Source organism: Misgurnus anguillicaudatus, chromosome 21 (assembly GCF_027580225.2).
Source record: "Misgurnus anguillicaudatus chromosome 21, ASM2758022v2, whole genome shotgun sequence".
In the NCBI taxonomy this organism is placed as follows: Eukaryota; Metazoa; Chordata; class Actinopteri; order Cypriniformes; family Cobitidae; genus Misgurnus; species Misgurnus anguillicaudatus.
Window position 1 is genome coordinate 58,691,552 of NC_073357.2, and position 17,852 is coordinate 58,709,403.

Here is a 17,852-nt window from a genome sequence, read left to right on the forward strand (position 1 = left end):
GCATCGCCCCACACAAGTGCATATCTATTTGCATATTTGCATTGACTTTGTATGTAATCCACTCACGCAAATCGATAAATTCGCGTTTGGTGTGTATGCCCCATAACACTGTCCGGCTCTAGGTTTCTACTGCAGCTTTAATAAAATCAGATTAAAGTTCAGGCAAAGCAGTGCACGCTGTACAATACATTCAATGTAAACATTATGAGTTGTATCTTAATGTAAAAATGACACTGAGATAAACTGTGAGTTCTCTGTAAATCTGACTATCATCAGCTGGAACGCTGTATGAACTTAACACTGTTTGCTTTGGTTTTATCCTTGATATTTTTATACAGATTTTACTCATTGCACGCTCTGGCCGGATCTTTCCTCAGTAGAGATTACCACACAAGACAAATGGTGTTCAGGCCGGATCTGAGAACAGCTGCACATCTTCATACAGCCACACCAAATCACTACTGACATACAAGAATATCAATGCACACTACTGTTGGGAAAGTCTCTGCTTGCTCATCAGATTTCTGGGTATTTAAACATCAAATTATCAATGTAGTTCATGTGATCAGAGCCATAAGAAGTCACATTGTCGAACAGTTATCATTGGCACATCAGATCAGTCCTTATTATGCGCTGATGTTTTCTGATTCATCAAAATTACATCGAAAAAGAAAACATCCCGGGCTCAAACTTAAACTTAAAATGTATACTACTCATAATACTAATAGTGCTGATCAATACACACATCACAAGTTTAAACGACTTAGGAAACATTTGTTAAAGATGCATTGTGTAACTTTGAGGAGGATCTATTGACAGAAATGCAATATAATCTCCATAACATAATAAGACCTTACATAATGAACTGTATTGTTTTAATTACCTTAGAATGAGATGCTTTTATCTACATACACCGCTGGTCTCCTTACATGGAAGTCGCCATTTCGCGCAGTTATGTTTCTACAGTAGCTATAAACGGATAAACTGCTCTATAGAGTGAGTTTTGCCATTACGTTGTCTCAGCCGATGACATGTTTGTCCTGTGATGGCTACCGTAGCTTCTCTATGCGTTTCGAAAGTAAGCGGTGAGCTGTCAACTAAGCCATTAGCGGCACTTCACAATCTTACCACTAGATGCCACAAAAAATCTACACAGTGGACCTAGAAGATCCTCAAAAGAAGTTTCAACAATGTCTCCAAGTCATGGTGCGTTCACACCAGTCACGGCAAACGTGAGTGACTTAAGCCGCCTTTCCACTGCACACGACAAATGACGGCCGATAAGCCGGAAGTCATTCATTTCCTATGGAGAGTCGCAAAGGGGTTGCGTGAGGTGCCGACCATCTGCGGATGCGTAAATATTGTGTCCGTTTTGAGCGTTGGATCCGTTAAAAAATTTGAACTTGTGCGACTAAACCGCATGCGATATGCCGACCGGAAGTTATGATTTTCATTGTATTCCAATCACAAACTGTGTGTGAGGTGAAAATTATTAATCCTTTTGGTTTAACTTTATATGTAACACTAATTATAAAAAACACTTTTGATTACTGATAAGTAATACATTATTAATTTAATTTGTGTACCTTATTATTTTAATCTTGTCTTTATATGTTCTCTCCAAAAAATATTTGCAATCTTTGTCATATATGCATAGCTGTTTATTGTTTCTTTGATTTGCGTTCATTTATTTATTTCACCATGGTAAACATATTAGAATGAAGCCTCTTGCGCTGGAATGAGCTTCTCTCCCATATACGATTAAACTGAAACTTCATTACGACTGCCACTAGGGGGAGAACTCCGACTGTCGTTTCCGTATGTCGTGTGCAGTGGAAAGGCGGCTTTACATGTTAAGTCAATGCAAAGACGTGAATAGGCATCCTGCGGCGTGGTAAGCGCGAATGGTGTGGCTCGCGGATCACGGGGTAACGCTCAATTGCATTTTGCGCAAATTGAGCGTTGCAGCGTGATCCGTGCGAGTTGAAAAATCTGAACTTTGCCAGATTTTCGCACCACATTAACCAATCAGGAGCTTGCTCTAGCAGTGACGTGATTACAGGAAGCGAGCAGAAGCAGAAAAACAAAACAACAATGGAGGACAATCATCATCAGTACATAAGATATCTTTGTAGTTTTACAGGAATTAAAAGGATCTTGTTTGGAAAAAAAGTGAGTGAGGAGGTCAAACAATCTGTTAAGTTGACTATTTTGAACTAGATAAGCCCCTCCCATGATGTGAATTTACTTGTGAGTATCTCGAATGACTAGAATTGAAGCGAGTAAACTCAAAATGTTCAAGAGTCCAACTACGCGCGAATAGCTCATTTTTGCCGGCTCTTCCGCGTCTGGTGTGAACGCACAGTTGGAGGTTTTTTTCAGTCCAATCTCACAGGAATCATACATATTTTACAAGGTGGCTAATTCATATGATATCATACATGTGAATCATACAAAAACATACGATTACTAGATTAAAGCACCAATAAAGCCCCATCCCCATCCCTATTCCTAACCTCACCCCTAATCCCAACACCATAGCGGCGAAGGCAAATAGTACTAAAACGTACAAATGAGATTGTACAAAGTCATACGCATTGGCGACCTCAGAATACATAAAAAATCCATCGAATTTTTTTGTTTTTTAAATGAATCTTTATGAAGATTTTCATTAGTCTCAAAGGCTGATATAAAAGGAATAAAAACTTCTCTGCTATAGGAAGAAATTGACCAAAAAACTTTTAACCTCAAGTCACATTAACAAATTTGTTTGGATTTTGCTGATAAATAGCGCGGTTGTGGTGGCCAATGAAAAGCTTTCTCTTGTTTATTCAAAGCATGCTGACCCATTGGGGCAAGCACAGGAAACATCATTCATTTCCACAATCTGTAGTCCATTTGATATGTAAACAGTTGTGATCAGTGATTGTGGTGAATGTTTCTGGCGGTGTGACTTTGTTTGCGTTCTCATTTATTTCTTCCCAGACCAAAGAGGGTTATGAAACCGTAATGTCAAAATGAAGTTCAAACCAGCTGTATTCTCTCAATATTATTCACGATCAGTCATCGTTTCATTTATCCGAATGACGCATGTTTAGATCGCCATTTTCTACTGGCAGTAATAAACCTCTGATGGTTAGTAGGTTCAGTGAAAAACAACAAAGAAAGTTAACAATCAATTACTAAACATGACCTCGAATGTCCCACTACAGATGATTTTAACAGATGTGCTCCAGGTCGCAAACAATTTTGTTTTTAAAAGACATCTAATAGATGTCAAGAACAGCTCAGACGTAAAACAAGGCAAAATTGTGGCTGTCAGGGAAAATTTAAGACATATAACCATAGCCCCCCCACCAAAACAAAATGAAACCAATCACCTTGTGATCACTGTTGACTTTGATTAGTAGGAATCTTACTATAAGTTATTTTGGCATGTAACCAAATTCAAATTTATTTTGGCTAGAAGTGAGTTACTTACACTGTAAAAAGTAATAAGTTTCACAAGTTTATTTAACTTAAATTTTTTACCTAAAGTGAAACTAAAATGAAAAACTTTATTTTTTAAGTTGGTCCAACTTTTCACTTTTTACACTTGTACCTGTATAAAACAAGCAAAAACAAGCAAAAAAATCTGCCAATGGGGTAAGCAAACAAATCGTGAACATTTTTCTTAAACACAAAATTCAAGAAAAATTCAAGAAAAATTTGTGGTAATGCTTACCCCATTGGCAGATTTTTTTTTGCTTGTTTTATGCACAAAATCACTTAAATTTGATATTTTTGCTCTGAAAACTAGACGTATTTTCTTGGGTCGTTTTGCTCATCAAGCTAAAGCATCTTAATTTAAGAAGTTTTAGATATTTTTTCTGAAAACAAGACAAAAATACTAAGAATTTTTTTCTTGAAAATAATTTTTGAAGTGAATAAACAAAACTTTGAGTATAATAATGAGATCAATAATTATAATCAATATAGACAACAATACTAAATTGTACCTGCTTTACAAAATCCTTATAACTTGGCAGATTTTTATATTGTTGTTATTTTTTGGTCATTGTAACTATTAAATAATACATTTCAACCATGCATTACCTACACTGCAAAAAATTACTTTTTAACTTAGTATTTTTTGTCTTGTTTTCAGTAGAAATATCTAAAATTCTTAAATCAAGACGTATTTTCTTGATGAGCAAAATAACCTTAGAAAATAAGTCTAGTTTTTAGACAAAAAATATACAATTTAAGTAAATTTGTGCTTAAAACAAGCAAAATTATCTGCCAATGGGGTGAGAAAATTTAGCTTTAATTAAGTGTTTAAGAAAAAACACCCCATTGGCAGATAATTTTGCTTGGTTTAAGCACAAATTCACTTAAATTGTATATTTTTATATTTGTCTATAAACTAAACTTATTTTCCTAGGTCATTTTGCTCATCAAGAAAATACATCTTAATTTAATTTTTAAAATATTTTTAGTGAAAACCAGACAAAAATACTAAGTAAGACAGTCATTTTTTTGCAGTGTAGAAACATCCCATTACTGTAATACACCTCCTCTCATGGCCTACTATGCTATTCATACCAAAACATTAAGTCAGAAATAAATAAAAAGCAGAAGTTCACCAGCATTAACCCAGTAAGTAAAGTAAAACTCAACTCACCTGACACACAACAGTCACCAGTACACTCAGTATCACCACGGCCTTCATCATCTGATTCAATTCGCTCGCAATAAAGCACCACAGAACAGTCAATCTGTAAAACTCAACAGCGTCCAAAGACGAGGGCGAGTCGGGCGTCTTTGAGCTGCCGGGATCTCGGTCTCAGTTTGAGCGGTCTGCACAGGGTGTTTGAGTGACAGCACATGTGTTCAGGGCTCAACCCCCACACACAGCTCTCCAATGGCACAGACACACCCCACAAGTTTGAAAGTTTAAGACATGATCTATTCAATCAGGAATTAAATGTTTAAAACACAAAACAGGCGGTGAAAATGAGCTTTGACAGAGAGAATGAGTGAAGAAAACAAACAGAAAGAGAGATAGATCCACACCAGCTTTACAAAATATCCATCCTAAACATTATGTAATACAAAATTTCTGTTTCTGATCTTTGGATGTTGAAAATAGTATGCCAAAGGTGTCAGACTGAATGCTCTGCTAATGTTACCCATAATCCTTTGCTTAAAAGAAGTGCATGCGAAGCCAAAGCTGCCGCAGCTGTACGAACAAAAGTTATTCAATTGTTTGGCTGATGAATTTAGATAGACACTACTTAATGGAAATGTGATGGGGTGCCAGAGTTGGGTCAAAAAAGAAACCAAACGATTTAACACTTGGTTTGGTCCTTTTTGACCCACCTACTGGCAGCTTAGTTGCCAGCAATCTACTGTTAATTTACAGTTCTGCTTTCGTTAATTTACTGCTTCCCTATATTTAACGGTATGTTACCGTATTAATACCCTTGAACCTAACTCAATTCATTTGGGAAACCAGTTACCTTGAGTTTAGGATGCAAGCATGTACATTTCTACAGTATTTTACTGTTTTGTTAAAAAACAGCATTTTCCTTTATCTGGCCATTTTTCACTGTATTTTTTACAGTGCAAGTTTCTATAATGTTTAATTTATAACTTTGTCCAAATTCTTTAGTCAAAGCAATACTTCTCATGTTAAAATGTAATAAAATAAATAATATATAATAAAATAAAATCTGCCGCAGCTGTTTGTTAAATGTACGAACACAAAAGTTATTCAAATATTTGGAAGATGAATTTAGATAGACGCTACTTACATGGAAATGTGACGGGGTGCCAGTGTTGGGTCAAAAAGGAAACCCAACGATTTAACCCAATGACTTGGTTTGGTCCTTTTTGACCCACATAGCATTTTTTAAAATATATAATAAATACAAGTTTAACCCCTACAAAAAGTATTCAAGCAAACCCCTAAACCAAAGCTCCGGCAAGCGTGCGGGGGTCACACTGAAAATGACCCAAGTACTAACCTGACCCTCTCTCATCATCTGTTTGGTTATCAGTAAACGGCAGGAATTGAACACTCATGAGCACTAGACGTGTTAACTTCAAACTCGGTGACTGGCCATGTGATATCTTATAGATCTTCAGTATAGCAGCGTACATTCCATATGTCCACACACAGGTTATGTTCCTCTACACATGAAGAAGACCGCAGGACCTTTCCATTCCAACATCTCACTATGATTCATGTTACTCAGGTGTTTTAGGTGTCAGTCATGCTTATAAACTTGCAAACATGTATGCATGCTGGATATATAAGCTCTGAGCATGCCATTACCTCCAGCATCCTTTATAGGAATAAAATCTTGAACACTAAAGCATGCAGCAGTGGTATAACCAACAAACGTATTAGACCAGCACCCAATGTAAGGTTTGTGCCACAGGTGCCCTAAACTAACAGCAATGGTCATAACCAATTTATACACACAGTAAAAATATGCGGTAAACTAAGTTGCCAGCAATCTACTGTTAATTTACAGTTCTACTACCGTTAATTAACAGCGCAACTATATTTGATGGTATGTTACCGCATTAATACCCTTGAACCTAACTCATTCATTTGGGAAACCAGTTGCCTTGAGTTTAGGCATGTACATTTATACAGTATTTTACTGTAGAATCTGGAAGTTTTTTTAACAGCAGTTTTTTTACGGTGCAAGCTTCTACAATGTTTCATTTATCAGTATGTGTAAGTTTTTTAGTTAAAGTAATACTTCTCATGCAAAAAATTTAATAATTATTGTTATCTATCAATTTACTGTTTTACTAGAAAGACCGAAAATATTGTAAAGCACTTTATTATTTATTTTATTCAGATGCACAATTACAGTTATTCACTTGCAGTCCTTAATAGAAAAATGGTTAAACAATACGCTTGAATCATTTCTGACTTCTGAGTGACGTTTAATTCATCATGTTTAAGTTATTTTGTCAAAGTAGTACTTCTCATGCTAAGATGTAAGTAAAAGCTGCCACAGCTGTTTGTTAAATGTACAAACACAAACTTATTCGAATATTTGGCCAATGAATTCAAATAGACGCTACTTACCTGGAAATGTGAAGGGGTGCCAAGGTTGTGTCAAAAAGCGACAACCCTACCATGTTTAGTTATAATTGAACCTATGCTGGGTTGTTTCAACCCGTTGTTTGGTCAAATATATATTTTTTAAATGCTAATTTGGCCCTTTTTTACCCAACGCTGGAAAAAATCTACTGTTAATTTACAGTTCTACTACCATTAATTAGCTCTCCAATATTTAACAGTATGTTACCCTATTAATACCCTTGAACCTAACTAATTTCATTTGGGAGACCAGTTGCCTTGAGTTTAGGATGCAAGCATGTACATATCTACAGTATTTTACGTTTTTTTTAAAAACAGCATTTTCCTGTAGAATCTGTCAGTTTTTTAACAGCAGTTTTTTTACAGTGCAAGTTTCTATAATGTTTAATTTATCAGGATGTGTAAGTTCTTTAGTCAAAGTAATACTTCTCATGCTAAAATATAAGCCAAAGCTGACCCAGCTGTTTGTTAGATGTACGAACACAAAAGTTATTTAAATATTTGGGCGATGAATTTAGATAGATGCTACTTACCTGAAAATGTGACGGGGTGTTGGGTCAAAAAGGGACGACCACCAACCTGTTGGGTTATAATTGAACCTATGCTGGGTTCTTTTAATCCATTGTTTGGTCAAATATATATTTAATTTTAATTTAAATGCTAATTTGGTCTTTTTTAACCCAGTGCTAGAAAAAATCTACTGTTTACAGTTCTACTACCGTTAATTCATTTCATTTCATTTTCGCGTCATGTTATCATATTAATACTCTTTCACATAACTCATTTCATTTGGGAAACCACTTGCCTTGACTTTGGAATGCAAGCATGTACATTTCTACAGTATTTTACTGATTTGTTGAAAAACAGCATTTTTTTGTATTTGGTCATTTTTAACAGTAGTTTTTTTTTACAGTGCTATAATGTTTATTTTATCAGTATGTATAAGTTTTTTTAGTCAAAGTAGTACTTCTCATGCTAAAATGTAATTTGTTATCTATCAATTTACTGTTTTAGAAGAAAGGCAGAAAAAATAGTAAAGCGCTTCATTATTTATGTCATTCAGATTCACAATTACAGTTTTTGGTTGAATGTTACGCTTGAATTATTTCTGACTTCTGAGAGATGTTGAATGTGCATAAATTCAATTTGAGATTCATCACTCCTGTTGAAATGATTAAACGTTCAGGTGTTGCTAGCAGCATGCTAAAACAGTTGATCTACAGGAACACTATAGTAAGCAGACGTCTCATGTTACACACTGCTGTTAAGAGGCTTCTTTCATGTTGTAAGTGTTGGGAGATCTGCTCTTGTCTGAATGAAAACTGGCTTACTTTGTTTATTCTTCAGTCTTTGTTTTTACCACACAGTGTGGATGGACATATGAGGACTGACCGTGAACACTGTGTGTTCTCGGACATTCGTTTAGCGTTTGAGAAAGCTGACGAAACACCACGAAAACTGTATGTATACTGTCAGAAAAAAAACTACAAAAGTTGCACCTTTTTGTCACTAGGACAGTATTGTTTCAAAAATGTCTTAATATGTATCATTTAGGTACTACGGATGTGTACCTTTGAGGTACCAGTACAAAAGTGTACTTTTTTTGAAAAGGTATTGCCCCAGTGACAACTTTTGTACCTTTTTTTTAAGAGTGTACAGTGACCGCATCCTGCCCTCAAAGTGGAAATATAACCGAGATTCAGGAATACATAATGTGGGAATACATCAGGTATAATAACAATGATATGGGTGGTTTGCTATGTAAGAGAGGAAATATGTGTAGTGTGTGTCTGTGTGAATGTACAGCACCTGTCTATGTCACACTTAACAGCAGCTGGCCGGAGCCGATCTGTTCTTACATTCACACAAACAACCATTTACACTGATAGATAGATAGATAGATAGATAGATAGATAGATAGATAGATAGATAGATAGATAGATAGATAGATAGATAGATAGATAGATAGATAGATAGATAGATAGATAGATAGATAGATAGATAGATAGATAGGAGATTATTTTGCCTCCAGATCTGTGCATTTTCTGCACTGTAAAAAAAATCTGTAAAAATAAAGGTAGAATGGCGGCAGCTTATTACTGTAAAATAACGGGCACAATAAATTACAGAAATTTTCCGTAATACAAAAATACTATTTTTTTCTTTAATTTTAAAATAATAACATTACTTCTATGGGAGTAAAACAAACTCTACAACAGTGGTTCTCAAAATGGGGCCCCTGAGATGGTGCCAGGGGGGGCCCAGTTTAATGACATTTTATAAAATACAAAAATGTATCATTAAATTCTGTGTAATTAAACCTCAGAAAACTAACCAACAGCACATTGTATAATTTAATATGTTTTGTTCAATTAACATTTTAAGTTTTATGTAATACATTTTCTTTGGGGGGCATGAAGGGATACATCGTACACAAGGGGGGCTGCACGTCGAAAAAATGTAAGAACCACTGCTCTACACATCTCTGTTCTAAATTAACAAAAGTAGTTGAGGGATTATAAATAATTGCTAATCACAGTATTATCAGTTATAATATATAAGGTATAAAAAATGACTTCATGACGAGTAATTCAAATATGATTTTGGACCTTTTGTTGACACTGGTCTCATGTACCCTCAGAAAATATCAGAATTTCATAATGGCGAAGCACTGCAATGAATCAGGCTTACCACTATCCTCAAGATACACTAGGAGCATATAGAAACACAATTCCAAATTTTAAGTTACATACAAATTATCTAAAATTTCCCTTGCCTCCGATATTCATCTTAAAATATTAAATGGTATCCTTCCAGCGAATTTGTAAAAAAATGGTAACCAATGTGTTTTTTGTGATGATACCGAAACCACAGAACATTTATTTTACCATTGTGTCAATGTTGATAAACTATGGCTGACTTCACCAGAAGATGCCTCATATTCAAAGTTTTTTCTTACAGGTTAAGGTAAGTGGTTGCAATCAATTTATTTAAGCTACATTTAAAGGTGTAGTGTGTAAATATTTTAGCGGCATCTAGTGGTAAGGTTGCAATTTGCTATCATGTCTCAGTTTACTGCTCACCCCTAGCTTTTGAAACACATAGAGAAGCTACGGTAGCCACCACCGGACAATCATGTCATCGTCGGAGACAACTTAGTAAAACATTTTGTCCGTTAAGGGCCTTATAGAAACATGGTGGCACAAAATGGCGACTTCCATGTAAGGGGACCCTCGGTGTATGTACATAAAACGTCTAATTTTAAGGTAATAAACACATAACGGTTCATTATGAAAGGTCTTTATACACCCCTGATAATATAGTTTTGACTATTATTTTGCATTTCTGTCAAGAGATCCTTCTAAAAATTACCCACTGCACCTTTAAACAAAAGTTTTATATTTTATTTTACTTTACTAATCTTTTTTGTTTCAATGTAGCTTAAATAAATTGATTGCAACCACTTACCTTAAAAAAATTTATTCATTCATTGAATCATTTTTTTAGTGCAATAAAATGGATGAGTACTTGGTTAAAAATATACTCATGCTGGTAAACTTTTACATACACAAATCAAAATACACGAAAGTTAAACCTACATTTCAGGCATTTCATAATGATTTTGTTTCCTTTACCAAATCCCTCACTATTATGTAAAACAAGAATGCCACTAAAATGTTCTTCACTGAAAAAAAATTATTCATTGAATTTAATCAATTTTTTTAAGGTAGGTGGTTGCAATCAATTTATTTAAACTACATTTAAACAAAAGTTTTATATTTTATTTTACTTTACTAATCTTTTTGTTTAAATGTAGCCCAAATAAATTGATGGCAACCACCCACCTCAAAAAAATTTATCAAATTCAATGAATCATTTTTTTCAGTGTTCATAATTAAGAATTAATATTTCCTAGATCAAAAGCCCTAGCTTTCAAAATGTTGTCTTGTTTGCTTGTTGCTTTTTCTTTCATTCTTTCTTTTCTACTTTCTATAGGCACCTGTCAACATAATGTATTGTACTTTGAACTTTGGTGCCATGTTGTTTGTACATGTTAATTTTGTTGAAACAAACAAACAAACAAAAAATACACTCGGATGCATGATGAAACTTCACCTTTGCCATTCAAAGATGCTGAAAAGTTTCTTTATGTGAGAATATTCACACATCATGCACTAGGGGTCAGCATTTAACTGCTTATAGGAGCGTCTGCTGGTAAATGTTTGTAAACGCACAATTGTGCTGCGTAAAGGCATCTTTCCCCATTCATGGTTATTCATGAAAAGCAGATGTGCATTCTAGTGAAAATGACAATTTCAATTTTTTTCTGTGAACTATTACTTAATTTTTTTGCATCTCTGCTAGGTGCTAAAGTAAAAAATTAAAGTGATAATAAAAACTAAACTGTGTTTTGTTAAACCTATGACCAGCAGATAGCAGTGTTACTCTACCAAACTTACTGAAATTCACTATACTGTACTGGACACTCAATAACAATTAACAGCTTATACTAAATTGCCTTACAAATAAAAAATATATTTTTTAAACCATACGGAGGTGCCATATTAACTGCTTTATATGGTGTCATAAAAGCAATAAATGGTTCAAAAGTATATTACCAGAATGGTGATATCAATTGGTGTCATGTGTCCACACCCAAGAGCCTCTTTTAACAAGCTTAACATCCATCCATTTATACATATATGGTATGCTGGGCAATTCATTTGTCACTCGTTTTGATGCGAAATGTCATGGGAAACTAAATACATTTCAAAATGTTAAAATATGGGATATACAAGCGTTAATAAAAGGTCAAGATCGACCATTGACCTTATCACAGTATAACAGATCCTCTTCTTACACTGTCAAATTTCCAGCCTATTACAGTGAATCCCCTTACACAACAGAGCTGATTGTATCTAACATGAAAAAAATAAAGATTTAAAAATGCACATTTTACAAATATAACTTCATAATGGCACATTTCCTAATTTTTCTTTATATATTGCCCAATAAAATCAATTGAGCTGCTTAAACTCAGCCAGTGCTGTTCTCTGAACATTAAATATAATTTTTTTTTTTGATGAACTGTTAAATGTCTGATCCAAATATTCAAACTTTGTTCAAAGAATAATGTGCTCCTAAAGGCACTGCACACAGTGAACCAATACTTCTGCTATTGCACATGTTTCCTGATGTCTACGTATTTTCTTTAGTTTCGAATAAAAAACAACTTCAGGCTGATAAATCCACAGCACTGGAGCTTTAGTTTCAAGAAGTCATTTGAATCTGACAAAATAAGAAGCTCTCTGAAGTGTCAATCATCCATCATATTAGCTATTCACAAGACCTCTCCAGTGTTTCTCTGTTCCCCTTCGCGCTCTCTCTCTCTCACTCTCTCTCTCTCTCTGTGCACAGTTTTTGGGTGTTCACTACAAAACAACATGACTCATCACGCGCTCAATGCATGCGCACAGGCATCCACAAGAAGACGCAGCTCCAATAAGGCGCATCTCGTTTTTAGTACGCCTAACAAAAAGAAGAAACGTGGCTTTACTTCTGCCGTCTTTTCGGTTTAATTAGATCCCTGAACGCAAAGCTCTCATTGCGCGCAACCGCTGCTGGCTGACGCATCTGGACGCGCAAGGTCATATTATCCAAACCCTGCCAAAAACACCTTTTTCCACAAAGCCCAACCCAAATGTGTGCAGACAGAGTGCTGGAGGGTGCAAAGAGGACAGATCTTGAATCTGAAGGTGGGCGCACTTCACCAATTAACGCACGCGTCTGACATGCGCAGCGTCGTGCTCGACTGCGCCCGTGAACGCGCGCTGGATAATGGGGCTGAATCGATGACACCCTGTCTCCCCAAAACACAGCCCACATACAGCCGCTGTCAGACACGAGCAAATGTCAGCACACACACAGGCACGCACACAGTTAGGTTATATCACTTCCACAGTTTTAAACTGTTTTAAAAAAATTATCAGTAAAATTGGTTATCAAGTTGGTTAATATTTCATTTTTATGTCCTAAGGTCACTTGGCCCTCACCAATAGCCTATAGCTATATTATACAAAGGCACACACCAACAAAGAATATATATTAACACAGAAATATCAGATTACACGTATGAATAAGCGCATTAGAGTCATCTATAGCACAACAGAAAGTCTCTTGTCATTTATTCTGTGAGATGTTAATAACTGCTTTCCACAAACACGTGAAATAAAACATCACTATAATGTCATAGCATAATAATAGTTGTCTGGTCACCAGCAGTTGCGTGTAAATACACCTGCTGTCTCTCTGACTGCACTCAATACAATTACACATTATAAACCACAAGAAAACACACATATTGACATTGAACAAACACAAGATAAAATACACACTTGAGCTTAAAACACTGTGAATCACGAGCAGTGATGCTGTTTTAAACCAAATAAATGATCCTAACAAATTGTAAAACATGACTTTTTTAGCTGTACCCAGCACCAAGAAGATTGTGTAGCTTAACTGAGCATTGCATTAGCAGGGCAAAAGGGATCGATACCAGGGAACACACATACCAAAATGCTTTAAATAACTTGAAACTTCAAACTATAAACTAAAATTGTGAGCTTCACCACAAGCTTCAATTAACATTACTTTTAATTATTTTGAAATGTGAACTGAATTAATCACAAGCTTCATCAAATCAAATGTCAGTACACTTGAAAATATGCTAGACTGGGTTCGCAGCAAGCATTAGCTGTCACTTCACATCTACTGTAGGTTAACTATAGACCTGATACAGTCCGATTATGAGTAACTCACTTCTATAGTCAAAATGGTAACAATTAGGATTGTAACGGTATGAGATTTCCACGGTATGATAATCGTCTCAGAAACTATCACGGTTTCACGGTTTGGCGGTATTAAACAATTATTATTATAATCATGAGCTACAATGACCCTTAGATTAATAAAAAACAGATAGGGGGTTTGAGTTGAACATATGGTTTATTATGTCAAACTTTTTTGAAAAAAAAAAACACTTTTGAAAAAAATTAACTTTGATTCTTAATTTATTACTATTTAAAATTTTTTTTTTTTTAAATAAAATAATGAAATACATATTAAATTATCTCAGAGCTGCTCTGGATAATTAATTTGTTCACATCGTCATATAGTGAGTGAAATAGTGAGTGAGTATAGTTTTTATTATATATCAACTATAATCAAGTGTAATCAACTTAAATTGATCTGTAATGTAAATCACTTAAATGGGCTTTAGTGTCTCCTTTTGCAGCCACTCTTCGTCCACATTTCTTGCAAACTGGATATCCATCTTAAAGAACAACCCTGCATTTGTTTTTTGGATACCCAAAATATTTCCATACTGTAGATTTTAACTTTTTTTCTGGTTAGAATTTGTAGTCTCTGGCTCTGACATTTTCTCTGCTGTACATAAAACGAGTGGAGTCTAGCAGTCAAGCCAAATTAAGTTGCATGTGCGTAGTAACGCAGGTGAGATCTGCTTTATAATTTTTTCCCCAAACCGTGTATAAGCAAATGTTTACAGTATGATAATCATGAAAGTTAATATCATGGTATACTGCCATACCGTTACAACCCTAGTACCAATTATGTCATTTTTAATGCAAAGATGACATTATTTGAGATGGCTTTGTTATGACAACTTGACATTACCAAGACAACATCTGTAATGTAAGATCTTATAGCCAGGGCTGTGTCTAGACATTTTGACGCCGAAGGCGAAACCCCTATTGGCACCCCCAAACAAGATCTTAAAATTTTTCATGCAATATTACAAAAAAAAACACAAATCATGTAAAAATTATGTGATCATGTAACACTCAAATGAAATTTAACAAAGTAACAATTTTTCCATCGTCTACACTGTAAAAAATCCAACTAATGAAATGTTGGACGGGCAAAAATATATAAGTTAAACCAATTTTTTTGTTTGAGCTAGTTGAGAGGACATATTATTTTAAGTCTAGATAAATCTGTGTTTAAAATATTAAATGAATGGTTATTTTCAAATCCAGTCAACATTCAAAATGGCTAGTGTTGACTGAACTAATTAAGACAAATTTAGGTAAATTTGTGGACTTATGACAGCTATGTTTCCTGACAACAAAATTCTCATAATATTACTGTTATTTGGTCACAAAATGTAATTGTAAGAGTTGTTCATGCGTGAATGTATGTGCTTAACGTTTAAATATGCGGTCGGTTAATAAAGATAGCGTCTATTTAAAAATGTGCTCGGACACTTTCGGACGTAGATGAGCTCAATATGAGCTCCAGAAAATCACAGACACTTTAATTTTGGGAGTACTTCGACTCGGCGCAGTAACACCCCCCCTCACCCATTATGAGAGGGAGAAGGGGAGCAGACTTTTCAGGCGAGTCGAAGTACTCCCAAAAGTGCTATTACGCCATACAATATAGTTCCTCTTTTAAATACGCTTAGAAAAGCGCTACGTTTTATTTTGTACCACCAAACTTGCTCGTATAACTACTCGTCTTAAATAGGAAAAACGTTGATGTGTTTGGTCACTTCTAACTTTATCTCTGAATGGTACCATTGAATGAATGGGGCTAAGCTAAATGCTATCGAAGCGTCGCAGCGCGCTCCAGCGCTTACGTGCACGCACACAGATGATAGAGGGATGTATCAACAATTCTTAGTTAAGGTAATAACATATTTTAATATTGAAAATGAGTAGACTATTCCTTTAACCCTGTTTTAAGGAACACAATTTCATATTTTGCTGTCCATTCTGTGTTAAACACGTGACATTCAAAATACATTTTTTTGTTTTGTTGTAGTGCTCATTTTTTCACTCATTTAAATCATTGAAGCAGCAGTCAAAATGTACATGCGCTTTTTGGCGCCCCCCGCAGCTGGCGGCACCCTAGGCGACCGCCTAGTTTGCCTATGCCTAGAAACGGCCCTGCTTACAGCAGATGGTTTGTGTGTATGGGTTTATGGGGTCACTGTGGTCATGTGTGTGTAAGTTGGGTTGAGGTAACAGACTCATGACAGTTACCAGTAAGGTTGAAGCTAATCTGTGCCATCAGCTGTCTGTTTGTTGGATGTCACCACACACACACACACACACACACACACACACACACACACACACACACACACACACACACACACACACACACAAACACACACACACACTACCGCACACCGCTGGCAATGTCAGCTTGTCAGTCCACATATGTTCGTCTGGGTGAAAGGAGAGGCGAGGACACAGGCAGTTGCCGTCTTTTTCCTGTCGTACCCTACAATCGTCCTCCTTATCTGCCTTTTATCTGTCCATCACTAAAACTATTCACATCATAAAGCTATTCTTCAAAGCTTCTCTGTGCTTCACTGTTCCTCTCGTTTTTTTAAAAATCTTTTATCCAAAACTTTTTAGTGCTGCTTTGTAATAGTGAACACGTCACATTTAAAAAAAAATAGAAACCTTATCCAAAAGCAAGACGAATCCAACATTGCACTGTAAAACAGTTAACTTAACTCAAATCATTTAAGTAAACGGTTGCATTAGACCATTCAAGTTTTAAAACACATAAATTTAAGTAGTGTGAACTTAAATATAAGTGCATAACTGCATATGACTCAATTTGTTTAAGTTCACAGTACTCAAATGTATGTGTTTTAAAACTAATAGCAACCGGTTTACTTAAATGGTTTGAGTTGAGTTAACTTTTAGGTTTTACAGTGTGGGAATCATGCTGTGGCTAGTAGTTGTCATAAAGTTAAGGCCCTCTCTCTCTCTCTCTCTCTCTCTCAAATAATTTTAATGGCAACAAACAGATAACTTTGCTTAGGGGTAATTTAAAACCAGTAATTTAGACATGAAAGGGTAAATTCATTCCAGAACTCATATTTTGTCATTAATTTATCTCCCTGATGTCGTCCCACACTCAATAGACTTTAGTTCATTTTCAGAACGCAAATGAAGATATTTTTGATAAAATCTGAGTGCTTTCTGAGCCGGTGCATCATGTGAATCTTTGTGCATCATTTATTAAATAAATAAATGACCATTTAACCGATATAGGGTAGTTTAGATTAATCCAGGATTACCCTTAGGTATAATAGGACATTTAAGTCGTTTTTACAAACAAACCTTACAAAAATCAATACTGGTGTGCATCTCGAGACAAACAATGGCGCTGGCATATGTTAAGATATGTCAATACAAGTTGTTGTTTCAAATTAAGCCATCTTAAACATGCATCTTAGTCTGGGACTAGGATAAGCCCTGTCCGCGAAACGGACATGCTTTGTAGGTTAAGTGTGATTTTTTGTTTTGTCATTGTCTTGTAATGTCTTTTATTTTGAAGTTTTAGCCTTAAATCTTATCTCATGTTTGGACTACACACAACACACACCGATATTTACAGTATATAAGTCAGCATTTATAGCTGGAGAGATGTATGCATGAAATATAGCAGTTACATTTGTCCAAGTGTGTAGTATACAACCAGAGCATGCTATCTTAGTACACAATCAACACACTTTTTCCACATTTACATTTAACTGTGTACTATATAAAGTCAACATTTACCATTTCTGACAGTAACATAGGGAAGTTCAGTTTTAAAGGAAAAATGAGTTGCTGTGCGAAAATACGCTGCTGGTGACTGATCTCTATTCTGACCTGAAAGATATATACAGAGTTTATGAGGACATTTCTGAAGTCTTTTTCTG

The 17,852-nt window shown here is 35.3% G+C and overlaps 1 protein-coding gene across 1 annotated transcript in view; it reads right to left on the reverse strand.

Annotated features, from left to right (window-relative positions):
• Window positions 1–4,876, reverse strand: part of cdh15 (cadherin 15, type 1, M-cadherin (myotubule)) — a 28,837-nt gene extending 23,961 nt beyond the window's left edge. Inside the window, exon 1 of the mRNA XM_073859521.1 lies at window positions 4,664–4,876. Within this exon, the coding sequence (XP_073715622.1) occupies window positions 4,664–4,714 (51 nt within the window). The 5' untranslated portion in view covers window positions 4,715–4,876. The remainder of the gene's footprint in view (window positions 1–4,663) is intronic.
• Between the last annotated feature and the right edge of the window lie 12,976 nt (window positions 4,877–17,852).